This window comes from Gossypium arboreum, chromosome 3, assembly GCF_025698485.1.
Source record: "Gossypium arboreum isolate Shixiya-1 chromosome 3, ASM2569848v2, whole genome shotgun sequence".
Lineage (NCBI taxonomy): Eukaryota > Viridiplantae > Streptophyta > Magnoliopsida > Malvales > Malvaceae > Gossypium > Gossypium arboreum.
Window position 1 is genome coordinate 118,254,020 of NC_069072.1, and position 24,249 is coordinate 118,278,268.

At 34.4% G+C, this 24,249-nt stretch overlaps 1 protein-coding gene across 1 annotated transcript; it reads left to right on the forward strand.

Moving 5' to 3' along the window:
- The first annotated feature begins 14,310 nt into the window (after nucleotides 1-14,310).
- LOC128290592 (secreted RxLR effector protein 161-like) lies at nucleotides 14,311-14,853 on the forward strand. Its single transcript, XM_053026299.1, has one exon. It carries the CDS (start codon nucleotides 14,311-14,313, stop codon nucleotides 14,851-14,853), a length of 543 nt encoding a protein of 180 aa, XP_052882259.1.
- Nucleotides 14,854-24,249: the final 9,396 nt, after the last annotated feature.

The window sequence follows — 24,249 nt, forward strand, 5'->3', positions numbered from 1 at the left end:
GGACCACAAAACCGAGTCATAAAAATAATTAACCGTCATATTTGATGCTTATTATATGTATATATGCATGTGTGAAAATTTCATGTTTGAATTTTGTTAATTGTAAGTGAATTTTATTAAATAGGACTTGTGTGAGAAAATTTAGAAATGTGCTAGGAAAATGTTAAAGTGGCCTATTGATGCATGTTAGAAAATGCTTGTACTTGCATGTCAAATTGGCCAAATTCTAGATGGTGGCCGGCCATGTTATGGACTAAAATATATTATAATTATTTTGTGTTAATATTTTATGCTAATAATTTTATGTTACAAAATGAAATAAGGAATAAGGTTAATAAAATACTAGTTAATGGGAGGAGAAACCAAAGTTTCTCCATCCTTGCTCCTCATTGCCGTAACTAGAAGAGAAAAAGCTTTGAGAAATTCAGCTATGGTGGTTAGCTAAATCAAGGTAAGTTCAAGGATGATTCTTGGATTTTTAGCATTTTTTTTGAGTTAGTCATTAAGATCTTTGCTTAACCCATGACCAAATTTGAAATGGTGTGGTGTCTTGAGTATTCGGCCATGGTAGGAAATGGAAGAGATATATGGTTGTTTTCATGTTTAATGAATAAGTTACAAATGGTTGTTAATTAAGATAGTTTAAGGTATTTGTAAGTAGTTTGAATAAATGAACAATAATAATAATAAATCATCTAGTGAATTGGTGTAATTGCCGAATTTGAACTAGGAAATTATTGAGTAATGTTTGTATTTTAAGTGATAGAATAGAGTGAATGCTTGGAATGTGATATGTATGAATTATAAGTTGGATTAAAGGCTGTTATATTGCCTTATCATTTTCGAAAATGTGCTTTGTCAAAGAAATTGAGGGTTGATGTTTAAGTGAGGTAAGTATAGGTATATTCGGCTTGTAGTTTTATAAATGTGATATGAGTATTTTGTTTTGTAAATGAGTAGTAAGTATGTTAAGAATGGTTCTTGTATATATACGTATATGCAATGATGTTTAAATACGAATGTATTTGGATGGATGTGCTTATAAGAATAACTTGAGACAAAATGGTATTTAGTCAATACAAATAACCATATTTGTAGAATGTATTAAATATATAATCGGCCTTAACATAGATATGCATATATCTATAAAAATTGTTAATGCCTAAGTAAGATGTTGGGTTGTGCATGACTAGAGAAAATATATATATATATATATATATATATGCGTATGGTGTTTGATAGTTAACCATTAAGTCATATGTACCTCAACCTTATAATATACATGTATTATATTAAATCGCCTATTTGATTTGAAATTAAATGAATTCAATTGTTTTAAATTAAGCTCAAGAGCAAAGAGGATCTAGATCTGATAAGGGAAAGGAAAAAGTAATTGAATAGCCGTTGAAGTCGTTCGACAACATCCGAGGTAAGTTTTGGAGTAATGGAACTTAGTTTACGATTTGATTAAGCCATGACATATAATCATAACAAATAAACGACGATATAATGATTCTACTTGAATTATATATCGAGGTAATTAGTTTATACTATGACTAGTAGCCGAATGTGTAAAGAGATCATGCTCTTTGTATGTGGCTATTGAGCCGAAAATGGTAATGGTTGATAAGTGTCTTGTGTTTGAGTTCTAGTAACGAAAATGAAAAATAGATGTGTTATGATTTATTGATATATGTGCATGATTATTCGGATGATATCCAGGCTAAGACCCGAAGGCACTTTCTGCTAGTGGCTATATCCGGGTTAAGTCCCGAAGGCATTTGTGCTAGTGACGATATCCGGGCTAAGACCCGAAGGCATTTTGTGCTAGTGACTATATCTGGGCTAAGTCCCGAAGGCATTTGTGCGAGTTACTATATCCGGGCTAAGTCCCGAAGGCATTTGTGCGATTTGCTATATCCGGTTAAATCCCGAAGGTACTTGGGTTTGGAAATGAGCGATCTTGCTGTAATAATTTCAATTAATACACTCATAAAATCCAAACAATAAGGTATGTTTCGTATATGCATCGGAAAGTTGATTTTCTTTTAAATAGTATTCGCTCAATTGATTAACAAACTTTCGGCCTTATTTAGGTTTGATCCCTTGTGTATGAATATACTGGTTGAAGCGTGAAGTAAGTGTGATTTTGGGAATATGCGTATATGCAATTATTCATTTAGTCATATGAACGCTATACTTTAGTCGTAAATAATTTCATTACTTAAACTTACTAAGCATTAAAATGCTTATTCCGTTGCTTTGATTCTCTGTTTTATAGATTTTGTTCGTCAGCTATCGGACTCGGGAGTGTCAAAGTTGAAGTCATCCACACTATCAAATCCCTTTTGGTACTCTTTTAGTTGAACTTTGATAATGGCATGTATAGGACTGACCTTTGTTGTTAATCAAGTACCTTTTGGTAATGTATATATTCGGATAGCCATGCGAAAATGGCTTATATATATTTTGAGCATAGCATTATAATCATTTTGTATATTGTTCATTGAGTGGTATGGAAATGCTTGGTAATGATTAGCCATTGGAATGGTTAATCACAATCATTTTGGTGCTATGTATGACAAATGGCTAGTTGACTCATGGAAAACTATGAAATAGGTGAAATTTACCTTAAACTAGATGCTAACAGCAGCAGTGATGTGAGTTTGAAAAATCACTAAAAATAGTAGAAATGTAATTAAATAATGAATAAATTATTTAATAGAATTTTGATGAGTCTATTTTCATATGAAAGAAACAGAACGACCATATGAGCCATATTTTATGAGATGTTTAAGTTTTTGTAAAATAGGGCCAGAGCGATTTCTGGATTCCCTATTCTGACTTTGGAAATTCACTATAAATTAACTAGAGATAATTAGAAGTCATGTCTTATATGTACAGATTCCTTTTTGAGTCTAATTTCATTAGAAACAAAGGACATAAGCATTGAAGCCCTGTACAGGGAGATATCTAAGTCGTAATGCATGAAGGTCAGAGTAGTCGAACCCTGAAACAGGGGAGAATTTAACTAATAAAATGTACTAATTGGCCCGACCAAAAATTCTAGAAAAAAATTTGTGGATTGAAATATGAGTCTAGTTTCAGGAAAAATTTATGGAATCGGTTTTCGAGTTTTGGAACTCGAGATATGATTTTTAAAGTAACTGTGATGCAGTTAGCCAACTTGTCTGAAAATTTTAAAATGAACTGTGCAAGTAAATGAATTAAGTCCGTTAACACCTCGTGTTCGACTCCGGCAACGGTCTCGGGTACGGGGCGTTATAATATTATTTCTTCAATCCTATTGAGAACAAAGTGTCTTTTGCTCAGAATTTGTTTCTAGAAAAGGAAGTGAGAGAAATATTGAACTTGAAAAAATTTGAGAACCATAAAGTACTACTGAACCAGAGATAGAACAACAATAGGTTCCACAAGAAATTGAGGAACTAGTAACTATTGTAGAAACATAACCACTACGTAGATCTTTAAGAGAAAGCAAAGCACCTGAGAGATATGGATTTCTCATTACAACACATGGTGATGTTCTGCTTATGGATCAATATGAGCCTAAGACTTATCAAGAAGCGATGACGAGCCCAGATTTTGAGAAATGGTTAGAGGCCATAAGGTCTAAAATGGATTACATGTCAGAAAACCAAGTATGGATCTTGGTTGACCCACCTAAAAGGGTTAAACCCATAGGATGCAAGTGGGTTTTCAAAAAGAAAATTGACATAGATGGTAATATACAAACATACAAAGGGTGATTGGCCACTAAATGTTTTCGCCAAGTTCATGGTGTCAGCTATGATGAAACTTTTTCTCCTGCTGTTATGTTTAAATAAATCCGAATCTTTCTCACAATAGTTGTATTTCATGATTATGAAATCTAGCAGATGGATGTCAAAACTACTTTCTTTAATGGAAAACTTGAAGAGGATGTGTACATGACACAACCTGAAGGTTTTGTAGATTCAAAAGATGTTAAAAAATATGCAAGCTACAAAGATCCATTTATGGATTAAAACAACCTTCTCGAAGTTGGAATCTTCATTTTAATGATGCAATCAAAGAGTTTCATTTTGTCAAAAATGAAGATGAGCCATGTGTTTACAAGAAATTTAGTGGGAGCATTATCACATTCTTGGTATTGTATGTGGATGACATATGTAACAGCCCGTTTTTAGTCAAATCAGAACAATAGTTTTGGGGCCATAAATATGAGGTTGAAATAATTATTTTATTATTATTTTAATGTCTACAGCATGATAGTATGATTGTGTAAAATTTACGTTAAGAAATTTTATTATTTGACTGCTCAATTCGATAAAAAGGACTAAATCGCATAAAGTGTAAAAGTTGGGTTCTAATAGCTAAAGCTGTCTAATAGCTATAGAACTTTAAAGTAGAGGTCCTTAATTGATAATTAGACTGTAACACCCCTATCCCGTAACCGTCGCCAGAATAGGTAAGGGGCATTACCGGACTTGTAACTCATGTCAGAACAGTAAAATTTTGAACTTTTTCTTGAAATAAAGATCGTTCATTTAAATAAGTACTAAGCACAACCAGAGGTAAAATTTAAACTTCACTAAGTAAACATTCAAAAGATGCCATTTTCGCATGGCTTATATACATTAACCAAAAATATTCTTCCGCCACTAGTCTATTCTATACATGCCATAAAATAGTTCTAAACATAACAAGAACAAGCGGTGGATAGTGATAGTGTGACTAGTTCTTGATTTATCCCCGAGCACAGTAGCCGCAATGAGATCTATAAAATAGAGGAAACAGAGTAAGCGGAGTAAGCATTACAATGCTTAGTAAGTTTTAAGCAGTGTCAACAGATAACAATCAAATTATAACATAGTTGTTCATATATTTTATTTCACTCTTCCTTCTGCATACCATCCCTTTACCGAATATGCACATCTCATCATATACAATAGGCGATAAACTTTCACATAAAAGTGAGCTCATGTGACATAAATATATTGTATGATTTCACATAACCTCTCACACCGATCCGATGTCACATAATCATAGGAATAGTCTCATAGATTGCTCTCGTATGCATCACATAACTACCTTATGATTTAGTTCAAATCAAGCTCACATATAAACTTGGAGTACATACTGTTTAACCTTTCGCATTGAATATATTTATAAGCAATTCTTATTACGAAGTCTTATAGCTTTAACCTCTACTCGGATTATCGGCGAGACCTTTAGCTCGATTTAAATCTCCACACGGTTATCGGGTCTTACCGGACAAAATCTCCACACGTAGTCATCGGGTCTTACCCGAACATAATCTCCACACGTAGTCATCGGGTCTTACCGGAATATATTTCAAGTTTCATGTACATTTAATCACATGTTACAACATTCACATCATTGTCATATTTGTAATTCATTTGCCTCATCAAATATCTAATAATACACACCTTTCACATTGGTCGTTCGACCACAATATACGCACATCGCCTACATATTTCACACTAGCCATTCGGCTTTACCACATATACATATCTTATATATATATTTCACATTGACCATTCGGCTTTACCACATATATGCATGTTCATATTCACCACGTTGGCCATTCGGCCTTATCACACATATGCATGCTCACATTCATCACATTGGCCATTCGGCCTTATCACATATATGCATGTTCACATTCATCACATTGGCCATTCGGCCTTATCTCATATATACACATTCACATTCATCACATAAAATCCTAAATCAAAATATAAATTTTCATGTATTCACATCACAATTATCCAAATATACTTCACATACCACATATACTATCATGTATACACTTTGTCTTGGCCGAATCTACATCAATCATTTTCCAATGAATAATTCAATTTCACGCCATACTATCATTTCATATTCGAATACTCATAAACTTACAATTTCACAAATTTTAATATCAAAGATCCGTCTAACACTCATATATCGTTTTACAATATCACGATTTAGAATTCACGTATGGGTTTAATCAATAGCTTATGAGCAACTAAAACAAGTTTTATCCATGTTTACAACAAAATCACATATTCACTACGAGCTGTTTTCCTGGGCAATAGTCACTAAATTATTTATAACTGGAGCTACAAAACTCCAAATCACTTTCCGTTAATTTTACCTGAATATAGACTCGTATATATTCCATCCATAAAATTTCCAGAATTTTAGGTTTGGCCAATCAATACCAGATTTTTCTTAAAGTTTCCCCTGTTTCACTGTTTGACTAATCTGACCACTCTTCACTACGAATCAAATTTTTCATTGTACAGAATTTATAATGTTCTATTTGATTTCATTTGAAACTAGACTCATTAAGGAGTCTAAGAATATAAATGTTATCTTATAACCATTTTTGTACAAATTATAATGATTTTCCAAAAAGCGAGCAGGGGATTTGGAGTCATTCGACACTATCCCACACAACTTTAAATATCTCTTTATAGGAAATTTCTTTGCTTCCACGGTCTCTTTTATAAGAAACTAGACTAACTAATCTTTGATTACATATTTTATCCAGCCTATAATTCCACACCAACAATTTATAGTGATTTTCTAAAATCACGTTACTGCTCTGCTGTCCAAAGCAAATTATTACAATTTGCTCTTAAATTTCAAGTCCAAACACTTATGAACTTACCATTTGAGTTTAAGACATATCATGGCCACATCATATCTTATTAAATCAACTCATTATGTCCTATTATGATTGAATTTACTCAACTTTTAATCACTTAAAACTTACCTCGGAAGTGGTCGACGATTAGATGTCCACGGCTATTCGTTTACTTTCTCTTTTCCCCTATCCGACTTTGATCCTCTTTGCTCTTAAGCTTAAGTAAAACAATAGATTGCTTAAGTACTTAACTAATATTATTCACTTAATAATCACATTTGGCAATCACATATCATTTAATCTTTGATTAACCAATTTAACACATACCAAAATCCAATCATACATCTAACCTTTATCTCAATACCAAACCGAGTTATAAGATCATACATTATACTAAGCATATCATTAAACATACCTATTCAATTTAGCTAATTTCATAGCCGATTAATCACCTTACCCCACATTACTCAATGCCGAATATTAACCAAACATCACAAGCATAATCACCATGAAACTTACCTTAATACACATTCTATCCCATTGCCGAATACATATATATATATATATATATATATATATATATCATCAAACAAATATTTATTCACATAACAACAATTCAAGCACATCAAAGCATAGTCGAATGTATCATTCTTCTTAAATTCAAAAATAAATACATGGGCTAACTTCAAAATCTATTTAACAACTCAACTTTATAAACACATATTCGGCTAGGAAGAAAGATTGATAATTTAACAGCCTTAGCTTAACATATAATTTGTTGTGACACATCTTTAAGCATTCTTTTATTCCATCAACTCAAAACACATTCATCACTCTCAATAACTAAACTCATATTCGGTAATGGCCTCCAATATAGTGACCGATTCTTCTCAACTAGCACCTAGTGTACACACATGATCATTTGTTTGATTCAAGCACCTATCCACCAAAAATTCATCCAAATTAACAAGAACAACAACCACATTCTTTGTTATCTACCATGACCGAAACCCATATTCATTCACCAAATATCAAAAATTTATCATCAATTTGACATATAAGGACATAACCAAATGTTTCTTGCAACAAAAACTCAAAAATTAACACATGGGTCATGTTATGAGCACCAAAACAAACTCAACTTCACAAAATTTCCAAAAGAATCACATGATATCATACCTTAATTCCCCACACAAGATGGCCGAATGCCTTAGGTGTGCTTTCTTCCATTTCTTGGTTAGTTTCGGCTTGAGAGAGGTAGGAGAAGAAGATGAACATTTTTTTTCTTTTCTTTTGTTTTCTTCCTTCAATTCACGGCAATGGAGGGGGGGCATGGATGAGACAACTTTGTTTTCATCACCCCTCTCTTTTCATTACTTTATTACTAACCTTTTATTTTATTCTTTCTAACATAACACACTATCACAACATGTTTCCAACATGTTTCACCCCATAGCATGGCCGGCCACTAGCTCTAATTTTGGGTAATTTGACATGCAAACCCATCATTTTCATAACATGCATTAATAGGCCACTTTACATTTGCCTAGCACATTTCTAAATTTTCTCACATAAGTCCTATTTAATAAAATTCACTTACAATTAACAAAATTCAAACATGAAATTTTTACACATGCATATATACAGATAATAAGCATCAACTATGACAGTTAATTATTTTTTTGACTCGATTTTGTGGTCCCGAAACCACTTTTCGACTAGGGTCAAATTAGGGGTGTCACATAGACTATTAATATTATTAGTGGAAAAATATGGACATCATTTATGTGATTTTCAAAGGTTTAAGTTAAGGTTAATTAAGTAAATTAGTAAATAAAAGTAAAATTAATTAAAAAAAGGTGTCATCTTCTTCATTTCACCAATGTTCAGCCGAACTTAGATTCGGCTAAGCTATTTTTCATGCATGTTTTTAATGATTTTTATGTTTTTGGAGTCGTTGTAACTTAATCTAGCTAGCCCATGAACTAATTTGCAAAACTGTTAAAAGTATAGGGTTTTACCATTGATGAATATGTGTGTGTTTTGATGTTTGACGAGAGAAAATGGAAGGTTTTGTTAGAAAAACAACATTTGTTAAGTGATTTTGGTTGAAATTACAAATTAGGTATTTATTTGTAAAATGTGAAAAATTCATGATGAAATGTGGGAAATAATGAAAAATATGGGCTGTTATGGATATATATATAATTCGGCTAGCATGGGTGTGGGTTAAATTGCATGAATTTGTATTTTTGTGGACTAGGGACTAAATTGTAAAGAATTCAAAATTTAAGGGGAAAAGTGTAATTTTTACAAAAACATATTTTTGGATTGAATTGAATAGAATTTGTTTTGAATGAGTTAAATTTGATTATATAGATGAAGAAAAGCAATGTACGGATCTAGATCGGGGGAAAAATAAAGTATTGGACTAGTTGATCTTGTTCTGATGTTTTTGTTATCGAGGTAAGTTCGTATGTTAATAAGCATTAATGTAATTGTGTTTTAAATACTTTATAATTGTATTGTTAATGAAAATGACCTTACGAAAATGTTCGATGAAGATTTGACAATGTGAAATCCCGGTTGAGCCTTAGGAATAGATAGGATACAAATGACATGTTATTAGAGGTTATTGTGTTTTGGGTGCTAGTCCATACGTTCTACCGGTGGTTGAGTTTTCTGACATGTGTTGAGAATTCTCGTCAGCTTGTGTGAGTAGCATCATGTAGTTACATCTTGACCGTCAGCTTGTGTGAGTAGACCTGGTGATAGCTTGAGAGTGAACATTATATAGGATTTGAGATTGAGATGGTTTTGACCATGTATTGGCACTTAGGGTTCTAGATTCTCGAGTATCCGATATTATTCCAAATGGTTCAGTGGGTATATTGATGATATGTGTAACATTCTGAATTAGGGCCTAGTTGGAATAGTGGTTTTGAGACCACAAATTCGAAGTAGAAATAATTATTTTATGATTCTTATGAGGTCTATGATATGATTGCATGCTTGTGTGAAAGTTTCATGAAGAAATTCTATTGATAAAGTGTCCAATTTGACATTTAAGACTAAATTGCAAAAGTTGCAAAATGTGAGTTCTAGAAGCTTTAAGCATGAAAGTGGATTATTAATTAAAGGTCCTTAAATAGCAATTTGCCCAATTTCTATAATTATAGACAAAAATGGGCATGAATAGGAAAAATTTAAAAGAAAGGCCTTAAGGGCATTTTGGTCATTTGGTTAATAAAAGAATAAAAAAGGGAAAAATGAAGCAAAAATTTGCTCATCTTCTTCAAGCTAGGTCCGAAACTTTGAAGCTCTCTATAGCTAGGGTTTCTTCACTTGCCAAGCTTGATTGTAAGAGCCTCGTTTTTAATGTTCTTTACATTTTTGAAGTTCTCATCAACCGATCTAGCTATTTCTACCATTATTTTGAGTTAGGATTCATGTTCAAAAACTTACCGATGTGTGTCATGCATGTATTTTGATGTTTAATGGAGGAATACGAAAGCTTGATGTGTTTTTAATATCTTTTACTAAGTTATTTTTTATGGAAATGCATGAAAATGACCTAGTTGTAAAAGATGCAAAATGAGTAGTAAGATATATGTTTTAATGAGAAATGTGGGCTGCTATGAGCATGTTATAAGTTCGATTAGGCTTGGATAACAAAGAAAATGAACACATTTCATTTTACGAGCCTAAGGGCTAATTTGTAATTATGTGAAAGTTTAAGGGCAAAATTGTAATTTTACCAAAGAATGATTTATGGACTGATTTGAAAAATGTAATAATTAAATAAGTGAAATTTTCTATTATAGGTCAGGAAAAATAGTGTCCGGACCTAAACCGAGGAAAAAACAAGGTTGTGGACTAAATCAAATAGTTAGCCATATTTTAGTACTGAGGTAAGTTCGTGTGTAAATAATGCAACATTACATTATTATGTTTTTAATGCTTTAATATTGCATGAATTGTGTAATTGTCTTTGTGGATTTAATTAATGATGACTCGATGATAATTCGACGAAGTTTGATATCTCGAAACCCCGTTTCAACCTTAAGAGATACAAATGTCATGACATTTGGGTTATGTGCGATCCAATGTAAGACCATGTCTGGGACATGGCTTTGGCATCAATATGTAATTTCGTGTAAGACCATAGCTGAGCTATCGGCATCGATATGGGATCCCATGTAAGACCATGTCTAGGACATGGCATTGGCATCGATCTACGATCCCATGCAAGACCATGTCTAGGACATGGCATTGGCATCAAAATGTGATCCCATGTAAGACCATATCTGGGATATGGCATTGGCATCCTACCATGTGTATGACAGTTCCTGAGTATCCTTTAGTATTCCAAGTGGTTCAATGGGTAATCCAATGATTATGTCAAAGACATGACAAGGTATGATCATGTTGAAAGGGTACAGGTACGTACACAAAGCTCATAAACATTGAGATTATGAATCGATGAGTCCTCGGAAGAAGTGAATGAATGAATCATGATCATGAGTTTTATTGTACATTATGTAAATGGCATGACTTAAAATGTACCTATGATACTTGATGACCTTGTGATAAATATTATTGTGTTATGTGTATAATAATGCATGATTAATGTTGTTAATTATTTACATGCAAACTTACTAAGCTTTATGCTTACTCCCCTTTCTTTTCCACTTCCTTATAGTATTGCCAAGCTAGCTCGGGGATCGATAGACGTTGGAGCTCGATTCACACTATCAAACTAATCTTTTGGGTATAGTAAAATTTAAGTATTTTAAGTATGACATGTACAGGGACTTGGTCTTTTTGTTATATGTCATATTTATGTAGCCAAATGTGTTGGCTTATAATGATTTAATGATTTATTTTGTATACAGCCATGAGATATGGCCCATATTAATTATGGGGATGTAATCTTATTCATACATGCATACATGTGCTATGGTCACTTATGTTGTGGTTAAATTCATTTGGCATGGATGTTTGATGATGGAAATGTGAGTAAATGACCTAATAACAACTAAGGCATGAATGCATGAAATGGAAGTAAATTGATGTTTCATATTGCATGTGATTTGGTAAGCTTAGTTTAAATAAAATATGTAGTCTTAAGCAGGTATAAATTGATAAGAAGTTGATATGGATGAACCATGTTTGTGAATGTGTAAGTGCTCATTTATGCTATGTAGGATGTCATTGAGATGTGTAGGTGTGCATGTGTTATTGAGGGTGGCAAAAGGCTTGGAAAATAGTCTCAAAATTTTCCATACGGGTAAGCACACGGGCATGCGTCTAGACCGTGTGTGATACACAGTCTGCTCCATGGATGTGTGATCCAGTCGTGTGTCCTCTGCACCCTCATTAGGTAAAACAAAATGCCCAGTAGTAAACACACGGACAGAGACACGGCTGTGTGCCTCATCCGTGTGAAGGACACTGTCTCAGGGCATGGGCATGTGCCCAGGCCATGTGAAGTTTGTACCTGATTTTTGGAATTTAATTCGCCATACGACCTAAGCACACGGGCGTGTGACTTGGCCGTGTGACCCTATTTAGTTGATGATGTCATAAATAGAGAGTTACATGGGTTGAAGACACGGGCGTGTGTGACTACACGGCCTACCCACACTGTCGTGTGACTCTCCAAAACAAGGAAATTTTTTAAGTTTCCCAAAAGTTTCCAAAGTTCTCGGTTTAGTCTCAAACCACACCCAATGTACGTTTTAGGCCTCATGGGACCGTATAAGGGAAGAGATGCATGTTTATGAATGGTTTTAAACTGAACGAAATTCTATGGCCCAGTTTTGTATGAATGTTGATGTTTGAGTCTGGTAATGCCTCGGACCCTGTCCCGGTGTCAGATACGGGTAAGGGGTGTTACAATATGAAAAAATATGAGATTCATATGTACCGGTACAAGTATGTTCATGAATTGTATAAGCATTGAATCTATAAGAATTCTGAGTTCATTTATAACCTTTTTATAGAATATGTGCTAGGCTTTTGGGATTCAAGTTAGATTGTATTATGTTATGTTTATTTCTTTAATTTATGAATGAATGGTAAGTTTTATTTATTAGCCATACGAGCTTACTAAGCTTTATAGCTTACTTTGTTTACTTTTCCGTGTTTTATAGTGATTTTCAATGCTTGCTCGGATTGGGAGTTGTCAGAGATCTCATCACACTATCAAGTTGTCATTTTGGTACTTTTGAACTTGTGTATTTTGGTTATATGGCATGTATAGGTCATTTGGCTAATGAAAGCCTATATGTTTGGTTACGTAACTAGTCATGTAATATGACTTGATTTGGCATATGTTGCTTTATATATGTATATATGTGGTTAGTTACATCTTGTGTACATTTCGGTTGCAATGGGATATGTTTGGATATGTGAATGTGTAAATGGCCTTCTGTTATGTGGTTTATATTTACTTGGTAAATGTCTTGTTGAGAATTGGTATTGAAGGTAGCAAATAGATTAAATTGAAAATGTATTAGGTAAGTTAATGCATATATGAAGTTAACCATTTAGGTGATTTTGAATGTGAAAATGGTATGTTTTGAATTAGAAAAACATGATGTTATGAGTATTATAATTTTTGGTATTGAAATAGCATGATTTAGGCTTAGTTGACATTGGTTTGAATGCCTGTTGATGCTATGTTATATGTAATTTGACATGTTTAGGTTGATGCAAATTTGGGTGAGAAAGATGGCTTGGAAAATGACCTTTTTTTGGTCCACACGGGCAGAGACACGGGCATGTGTCTCGGCCATGTGTAACACATGGTCAGTCCCCTAATGCTTAATTAGAATCCAAGTCAGTAGCTCCACACGGTTTAGCACACAGTTTTGTGACTTGGTCGTGTGGCATAAGTCAGTATACCCTCTAGTTTTTACACGACCTAGCACACGGTCTGGCACACGGGCGTGTGAGGTAATTTCTTCGGGTACACGGGCTAGTCACATGGGCATGTGGTTGGCTGTGTACCCAAGTCAGGGAGTTACACGGGGTAGGACACGAGTTGGGACACGACCATGTGATCCTATTTCGAATGTCCACACAGCCTGTGACATGGGCATGTCTTTGGTCATGTGAAACACACGGACGGGCCACATGGGCGTGTGTCCCCTGTACTTTGAAAATTTTCTATGTTTTCCAAAAAATTTTCTAAGTTCTCTGTTTATTCCTGAACCACTTCTAATGTTTGATTTGAGCCTCTAGGTCTCGTATTAGGGACAATATGATTGATTGTGATGGACTTTTATTTGGATATGAAAAATGTATGAGAAATGTATGTTTGTTTTAGTAATAAGTCCGATAATGTTTCGTAACCCTATTCCGGTGATGAATACGGGTTAGAGGTGTTACGACATACTTATCATAGGAAATGACATACCTACCTTACAGTCTATTAAGACTTGGTTAGGAAGTTGTTTTTCTATGAAAGACTTGGGCAAAGCTACTTACATCTTAGGAGTCAAGATCTATAGAGATAGATCAAGACGACTCCTAGGTTTAAGCCAAATAACATACATAGATAAAGTACTAAAAAGGTTCAGTATAGAAGAATCTAAGAGAGGATTTCTACCTATGAGACATGGTATTTCACTCTCGAAGGAAATATGTCCTTTAACTCCACAAGAGAGAGTAAGACTCCATATGCTTCAGCTATAGGGTCTATCATGTATGCCATGCTATGTACTCATCCTGACATGTCGCATGCTTTAAGCATGAAAAGTCAATACCAAGTAGATCTTAGTAAAGGTCATTGGGTGGCAATTAAAACCCTCCTTAAGTACTTGAAAAGGAATAAGGGTACATTCCTTATGTATAGAGGTGAGGAAGAGCTAAGTGTAAAGGGTTACACTAATGCTAGCTTCCAAACCAATAAGGATGATTCTCGATCACAACCAGGTTTTATGTTTTGCCTTAATGGTGGTGCTATGAGCTGGAAGAGTTCAAAGCAAGATACAATGGCTGATTCTACAATAGAGGCCGAGTATATTGCAACTATTGAGGCAGCAAAAGAAGTTGTTTGGATCAAGAAGTTCATTACTGAACTAAGGGTAGTACCTAGCATATCAGATACTACAAAACTCTGTTATGACAACAACGGAGCTATTGAACAAGCCAAGGAACCCAGATCTCACCAACGATCCAAATAGATACTTAGTGATATCATAATATTCGAGAGATTACCGATCAATGGATGTGGAGATATGCAGAGTACCTATAGATGATAACATTGTTGATCCACTAACGAAGCCTATGACACAATAGAAGCATGATCGTCACACTAAGTCACTTGGTATTAGATATATGAGTAATTGGTCTTACTGCTAGTGGGAGATTTTTAGAGTATGCCCAAAGATCAATCATGAGATGATTGTAATAACATACTTATTTTACCTCGTTTATTAATATAAGGCGTAGCCATTATTATTTTATTTTATTTTTTGTGCATATAAATAAATTGTTTTATAATAATGTCCTGAGAATAATATGATTACTATTAAAAGGTCCTTAGTCGAGTATTATTGTTGGTTTGGACAATAATAATGTATTAAGACTAACGTGTAGTTGATTGATGACAAGGTGTTGTCATTGACATGAGATGTCAAAATCAATATATGAGTATGTGTGTTAGAGAACAACATATTGGACTAACATGTTATGAGTATGTTTCTTGGATTATTATGTAATAGTCACAATAGTACTCATAGAGAATACTATGTATATGATCCCCAGACTTGATATCATCATTATCTCAACATCCTGAGTTGTATATTTTGATACAGTCAAACATCCACCGTAATTGGTTGTTCTATAAAGGCTGATGTTGGATATACCACAATCTATGTAGTGGGATATAGTTAACCAATATAGAATTTGTCCCTCCTACATAATGGGAGTAATATCCTAGGCCACTTGATTGAGTGGGACTAGAAATGCATGGCCATACTCAAATAAGATGTTATGAGATATCATACTTTTTTTTTCATAGTCTACTTAGGATATCAAGAAACATTAGATAGGCTATGCAAGTGTGACTATTCCATGACTTGTGTCCATTCTAGATATAAAGGACAAAAGGATTTAGTACACGAATGGTTAATCACAGAGAGGTTATGTCGAATCATAACTTCTTGTAACTTAGGTAGCAATGATGCATTGCTAGATGCCACTCATTGTTTGTAATGTTAGAATCGTTCTAGTATTACTGCTAAAATTACAATAACCTACAGGGTCACACCATATGGTTGAAATGAACGGAATCCAAACATAGTTAGTATGGAGTGTAGTTGTCACATGGATTAAATTGATTATAGAATTAATTCAATTGGGCAGCTAAATATCGAAGGAATTATATGTACAAGTATGTTGCACACATAATGAAAAATATGGTTAAATTAATATATGAATTTGATTCATATAAAATTTAACGAAAAATAATTTACCGAAATCCTTGTTATAATTACTGTAATTATAATTTAGGACAAACATGATTATAATTACTATAATTGTAATTTTTTTGGTCAAGCGTTATTTTAATTATGGTAATTATAATTATTATATTCGGTTAATTATTATAATTTGATTCATATAAAAAAATATCATCTTGATGGTCTACCCCGTGATTAATGTCCCGGTGGACTACCCCGCGTTTAATATCTCGGCAGACCCCATATGCTTCCATAGCCAAGATATGGTCTTACACCTATAATCCCCATGTTTAATGTCCTGGAAAACTCTCTATGTTGCCATAACCGAGCCATGGTCGTACACATTTTTACCCTATGTTTAGCACCCTGGTGGAGTACCTTGTGATTAATGTCTCGATGGGTTATGTTGATTTCCATAGCTGAGCTATGGTCTTACACCTTAAACCTATTTGAGATGTCACCCGAAGGACCTTACCACTGTCACGGTGTCACCCCATGGATATTGTTGATCATCTTTATGATGTTTCTCTTTGGAACTTAATAACCATCATCAAGGTGACGCCTTGAAGGACCTGTCGATATCATTCAATTTAACATTTAACCTTTATGCTCGAACACTGCAGTTTCCCCTCAGCAACATCCAAAGCTTCACACAACACATTTTGCACCCAGCAACACCGTATGATAGAATCTTAACGAAATTCTATTTCCCTATCCATCCACCCATTCCTCTATTTTTCCACTTTTGACCTTGATGCTCGAACACCACAGTGTCCCCTCCGTAAGTCCTAGAGCATCACACATCAAGGTTTGCACCCAACAATACTATATAGTGGTAAACAGAAACATTACTTTTCAAATCCGAACTTCAACTAACCCGTCAATAATTTCTCCGTTGTACTCCACTGTCACAAACATGCAATATATGCAATTCATATACATATTATCATGGAGTATGCTACTTTTGAAGCATAAAATCATAACCTTCTTTTATATATACCGACACACTTTTCGGTACTCATTTACTTATGCAAATTTTGCAAATTTTATGCATACAAAGCATGTTCAAACAGTAGAGTTCATACATCATCAAAGAACTCAACAATTGTTCATACTAGCTATACAGCGTCCTAAAAATGAATTATATAAACTCACCCGTTGCTTCTTTGCCTCCTAAACTTAGCTTTTCCGAGTGTTAGAACTTTTATTCTTTTAGCAGCTAAGCATTACAACCAAGGTCATAAGTTAAACTCGGTATTTCTAGCTTAAAACTCAGTTTTCCAGAAACATGCAGAACCCCTAAAGTGGTTCTAAAAACCCTTAACTTTGTTTTTCTAAATCTTACATACATCGAAGTACTTAGAACCTTACCAGCTCCCTAGATTCTCTACTTTTTCGATTAAATCCTCATGATCACCACTCCATGCAGAGTTTTCCATAATTATCTCTCCTTCAAAGCAACCAAGGAAGAAGACGAAAAAGAGATGAAAATGAAACAAGATTGAGATGAATCCTCCCCATAAAGTCACTTCTTAGCTATTTATATCCCTTCACGTATGATCTTCAACCATATAGAGACTATCCATTGATAATAATTTTGTCTCTTACTAAAGAACCAATTGGTTTTAATCCAATTTAACTAGAATTTGATTTTAACCATGTCCAAAGTCAATTACTAAATTTTCTAGATTTTCTAGTATAGGCTGCCAACTTACAATTTCTTTCAATTTAACCCTCAATTATTTCTAATTTCTGGACTTTAAGGAAATCGGGTGTGACAATAGAGAATTCTCTTTTAGCCTAATGTTGTTAGACGAGACCGTGGTAAATGCCAAACCACGTCAGTAGCTAGGACAGGAGGATCAATGAGGATGTCCGGTCCCACTTACAGTAAATGTGGGAAGAACTAGAAGGGTAATTACTTAAAGGCATCGAGTGTTTTCTTCAAACGTGGAGAATAGGTCACTTCAAGATAGACTAGCCACAGCTAGCTAATAGAAGCATCAAACAAATCGCAAGAGTAAGCCCGGTGGTTCTATTAGCTTTTGTGAGGTCGGGCTTCACACATGAAAATGCGAGGATCCTCGGTGGTTCAGAGTTGAAAGCCATAGCTAAGAAATACGTGATGGGAGCAGAGGGAGACACTGTGTGACACCCCTAATGTGACCCTAGTCGGAGAGTGGTTTCGGGACCACAAAACCGAGTCACAAGAATAATTAGGTGTTATATTCTGTGCTTATTGTATGTGGAATTTGTATGCGTAAATATTTCGTGCCTTGATTTTATTAATTAGGTGCTAATTCATAAGAAAGGACCCATGTGTTAGGACTTGAAAATATGATAGGTGAATTTTTAAGTGGCCAAATAATGCATGAAGTAAAGACATGAGGATTTGCATGTCAATTTAGCCAACTATAGGAAGTGGCCGCCATGGTAATGAAGATGGGCAAAAGAAAACATGTCTTGAACATGTTTTGCTAATGGTGGATGTTAGAAATAATAAAATAAAGAGCATGGGCAAGGGAACATGTTTCAAACATGTCTAGTTAATGGATCATGTTAGAAAGAATAAAGAAATGGAGAAAAAGGAAATGATGAACAAAAAAAAAAAGAGTGTGGATGCCCCCTTGTTGCCGTGAGTTGAGGAAAAGAAAGGAGAAAAAAAATTTTGTTGTTCATCCTTTCTCATTTTGTTACAATTGCCATGGCTTGAGAAGAAGAAAAAAAAGTGTTCATGTTTTCTTTCTTTTGCTATAGCCAAAACAAAGGGTGAAAAGAAGGAGATTTACTCAAGTCAATTCGGCAAGTACCTTTGGCTACTAGGAGGTAAGCTTTGAGTTTGTTGATTTGGTTTTGTAATATGTTAAGTTGAATGGTGGATGCACTCTTGGTAAGGTCAAGGAAGTTGAGATTTCTTGTGTGTGTCTAGGCAAAATGCCGAATGATTTAGTGTTGGAGATAGGAGCTTACTTAGAATGATAAATTCTTCTCCTATGATTATTTTTCTTGCATGTTAAATGGCTCCTACTTAGCCATGCAAAAATTTGTAATTTGTATGGATGATTGGAGCATTCGGCTAGGGTATAAAGGAAGGGATTTTGGTTGTTTCATCTAAGTATGGATGATGAATGTGCTATGGAAAGGAATCAGTCTTCCTATGAATATGATTCGTGAATGTTTATATTAGTAAAATAATTTATGTTCAAACACTTGAGGATTCGGCATTGTCCATGACTATTGTGTTTAGGAGGTGATTTTGATTATTTCGAATATTGGAAAGTAAGAATAGGTGTGATCGGTCATGGGAATTTGAGATGTTGTACATTAGAATTGAAAATACTTGAGACTAGGTTACCTTAATAGTGATAATACATTCGGCCTTGATGCATTAATTGAATGTTGGCTAAGGTTTTGATATTTAGAACAAGGATAGTTGTGAATGGAGTGAAAACCATTAAATTATACACATAAGTATCCAGCAAGAAATTTAACTACTAAATGTATTTATACTAGGAGATCAAGACATCAAAGGGAGAATCAAACAAAGGCAAAGCAAAGATAATCGAGTAGTCGATTGGAAATCGTTTCATCCAATATAAGGTAAGTCATTAAGCATATATTTGGTATTGTTTTAAATGATCATAATATCTATGCAATTGTGTTTAATGAGATGATATGTAAATGAAAATGTATGTGTATGGAATGATGACATTGTTGAATGTAAAAGAAATAGTGAAATGTGTAGAAAGTTTGCTTTCGGCACTAAGTGTCTTGAACAATACGTGTGTACGGTGACTAGATTGGCACTAAGTGTGCATGCTGGAAATATATGGCACTAAGTGTGCATGCTGGAAATATATGGCACTAAGTGTGCATGCTGGAAATTCTGACCTTTGGGTGTGCGAGCTCGAAGGGTATGGCACTATGTGTGCGGGCTTAAATCACATGGCACTAAGTGTGCGAAATCGAGTATCAAGCACTGTGTGTGCGTACTCTATATATATATATATCTCCGATAGAACAATTATATGGAGGGTGTGTCTTCATCGAGTCGAGTATGGACAGCGGAAAGAGTAAGTACCTTGAGTTCGTGGCTAATAGATACTATGTTCATGCTCGGGGTTGAGTCGGTAAGTTTTAAATCTATGTGATGATTTCAATTGCATGATTGTTGCGGAAATGAAATGATGAATGGAAATTGCTTCAAATATCCTATTGAATAGTATATGAAATGTAAATGTATGACTTGGTATGACATTGATCCGAAGGTCTAAGGAACTATGGTAGTTCGGTATGGTGGAACAATGGGCCTTGTTTCATTATTTCATTTTATGATAATTTTAGTAACGGATGGTTGTGAAGTGCTTATGACTTCTGAGTTATAAACTCACTCGGTGTTTTCTTGTCACCCATTTTAGGTCTCTTGGACTCGTATCGTTTATGTGCTCGAAACCGTCGTTGAAGTCATCACACCGCCGGGAATCTTTTGGTATTGTCTTCGTAGTTGAACTAGGAGAACATTTGGCATGTATAGGCTATTTTGTTTTGTTGAATTTCGGGTTGTAAACTTTAAGCCATGCGAAAATGGCCTATGTGGTCGGTTGAGTGTGAATCTAAAACCTATAGGCACGAGCCTTAGAAACCTTAATTTTGATAAGGTGGCCATAGTTTGTATTATGTATGATGAAATAGTTGGCCATGGAAGAATTATGAAATAGTCATTGTTTGCTTTAGTAACAGATGCTGCCAGCAGCAGTGAGGTGAGATGGAAAAATCACTAAAAATAGTAGAAGTAGAATTAAATAGTGAATAAATTATGAAATTGAACCATGATGAATCTATTTTCATATGGACGAAACGAAACGACCATATGAGCTGTATTTTAAGGGATAATCAGGTTTTCGCGAAACAGGGCCAGAACGGTTTCTGGATCCCCTGCTCCGGCTTTGAAAATTTACTATAAATTAACCAGAGAGAATTAGAAGTCATGCTCTATATGTACAGATTCCCTTGTGAGTCTAGTTTCTCTAGAAACAAACGGAATAAGTGTTGGAGCCCTGTACAGGAAGATATCCAAGTCGTAGTGCACAAAGGTCAGTGTAGTTGAACCCTGAAATAGGGGAAACTTTAACTAATAAACTGTACTAATTGGCTCGATCAAAAATTCTAGAAAAAAATGTGTAGATAGGATTATGAGTCTAGTTTCAGGGAAAATTTACAAAACTGATTTTCGAGTTCTGGAACTCGAGATATGATTTTTAAGAGGACAGTGACGCAGCTAGCTAGCCTGCCTGGGACAGAAATTAAATATTTCCAAGAGAGAAATAAGGGAAGTAAGCCCGATAACACCACGTGGTCAAATCCAGTGACGGTCACGGGTTTGGGGTGTTACACACTGAGAGCCTAGAAGCTATTACAGCTAACTTTTATTTGTTTGATGTTAGCCATTTGTGTATAAATTGATAACGGGGTGATGTATTCGCACTCATGCCTTAAGCTAGCAAATAAGGAAAGTCTGAATATTGTTTTCACCAAAACGAGCATATTGGTCACTAACCCCCTCAGTTAAAGTATGACTATTATGCATATTGCATCGACTCAGATCGTGGGAAAAATTAGGAACTCTAGAAGTTAAATCAAATCTCTCATATGAAAAGGAACCTTGAAAGAAGAGTACATCATGGATAAAAGTACTCTTAGAAGGATTACAAAATGATAAAAAGGCTATTAGGGAAGGAAAGTGTAACACCCCAGGTCTAGCGGGTCTAAGGTTTTGGCGTATAGTAGTAGAATAGTCTGTATGGCGAAGTATAATCCACCCAATATGTAACAGCCCATTTTCAATGAGATTGGAATAGTGGTTTCGGGTCCAGAAATCCAAACCAAAAATAAAAAATTATTTTATTTTACTTTATGGTTGGTATCATGATAGGAAGGTCACATGAAAATTTTTATACAAAAATTTTACCGATTGTGTGTTTAATTACGGAAAGGACTAAATTGCATAAAACGTAAAAGTTGGGTTCTAGTAGCTATAGGTATCAAATAGCTATGGAATTCAAAACTTAAGGTCCTTATATGGTAATTATACCATTGAAGAGTCCATGGAAAAATTAGAAAAAGGGTAGGGACTAAATTGGAAATCAATAAAATTAATAGATGATAATTAATTAAAAAGAAAAAAATCACCTAATTTCATATAATCTTCCCCAAATTTTCTATGGAAACCCTAGGAGAGAGGAAGAAAACTTTTCAAGCTTCATAAGGTATGAAATCAAGTTCAGTTTTTAGTAATTTTTATATTTTTGGAATCGAGATAGTCTAATTTTTCTATTTATGGGATTTATTTGAAAAGTTATCAAGGTATGAAATTTGGGTCATGGATGAATATGCTGGGAATTTAAAATTTATGGTAGAAAATGAAAAGTTATTCATAAATAAATAGCTTTTACAAAACAATTTTTGATGAAAACTTGATTTAGGGACTACAATGAAAAAGTGGTAAAACGCATGGAAAATTCTGAAATTTTTGAAATGTATGTGCTGTAAGTATAATATGTAAATTTCAGCTAGGCTTGGAAAGAGGGTTAAATTTCATGAATTTCATTTTTCGGGCCTAAGGACGAAATCAGAATTTTTGGAAAAGATAGGGGCAAAATGGTAATTTTGTCGAAGTTGTAATAGGAAGCAAATGTATATGAAATGTGATAGATTAATAGTTAAATTTACCCATATAGATTTAGAAAGACCAACCATGAAACTAGATCGAGGAAAGCAGAAGGTTTCAAATTAGTTGAAATTCAAATACGAACTATTTTCAAGCTAAGTTCGTGTAACTTAAATAGGTATGTTAATATGCTTAAATTGAATTGTATGATTGTGTTGATATGTGAGATGATATATACATAATGAAATAGTCCTTGAAGTGTGGAAAGGTTAAATTAATGGAAGTTTGTAATTTGATGAGCTCATCTATGTTTACTTGATATTCATATAAGATTATGTGACTAACTTGTTGAATAAGTGTATGTGTTTAGGTAACTTACCCAAAATCGATGGAATGTAAATTTATGTATGCTTGTATTAATAAATATGACTGGTAAGTTTACTTTCCGTTATATGAACTTACTAAGATAAAATGCTTACTCCTTTTAATTTTCCCTATTTTATAGTGCTCAAAGCTCGCGAAGGTTGAAAGTCGGTCGGAGCAGTCATCACACTATCCACTATCACGTTTTGGTATAAATAGCAATCTCATTTTTGTATAATGGCATGTATAAGCTTATTTGGCCAATGATGGCTTGTAATTGTTATTTTGTAATCTAGCCATTGGAGTGGCTAGTGATGGTCTAAGTTTGGATATTTTAAAGCAATATTTTGGTAATCACATAAGTACTTATTATGTGTTAGTTTGTTGAAATTATGTTAGCATATAAACTTATGTTAAGAGTAAGTTTATATCCATTGATGCATGAGATAATACCATATGATTGATGTCAAATTTTATGTGAAATGATGTTGGATTGGTGAATATATGCTTGTGAATTTTGGTGCAGGAAAATGGTAAGTTTTTGGTGACAAATGAGGCTAGGAAATGGCCTTATTTTGTCCACACGGGCAGTCACAAGGGCGTGTGTCTTGGCCATGTGTGACACATGGCTTGTCCTTTGGGCATCTGGTCCAACCGTCTATCCCCTGCATCTTAAAAATGAGAAACAGAATGCTCAAAATTGGGCACACGAGCAGAGGCATGGGCGTGTCTCTCTGTCATGTGGTTGACACGGCCTTGAACAAGGCGTGTTACACAGCCGTGTGAAAACTGCACCTAAATTTCGAAAATAAAATTTGCCACACGGCCTAGCACACGGGCATGTGACTTGGCCGTGTGACTTAAATTTCTTCATGCCTTAAAAGTCAGAGAGTTACACGGGTTAAGGACACAGGCGTGTATAGTACACGGCCTGACCACACGGGCGTGTCCCTAGACCACACGGCCGTCTAAGTCCTGCAACTTTGGAAATTTTTTGAAATGTTGCAAAAAATTTTATGAGTTTCCAATTAAGTCCCGACTTGTTTCTAATGCTCGTATTAGACCTTGAAGGTCCAATTAAGGGTCGT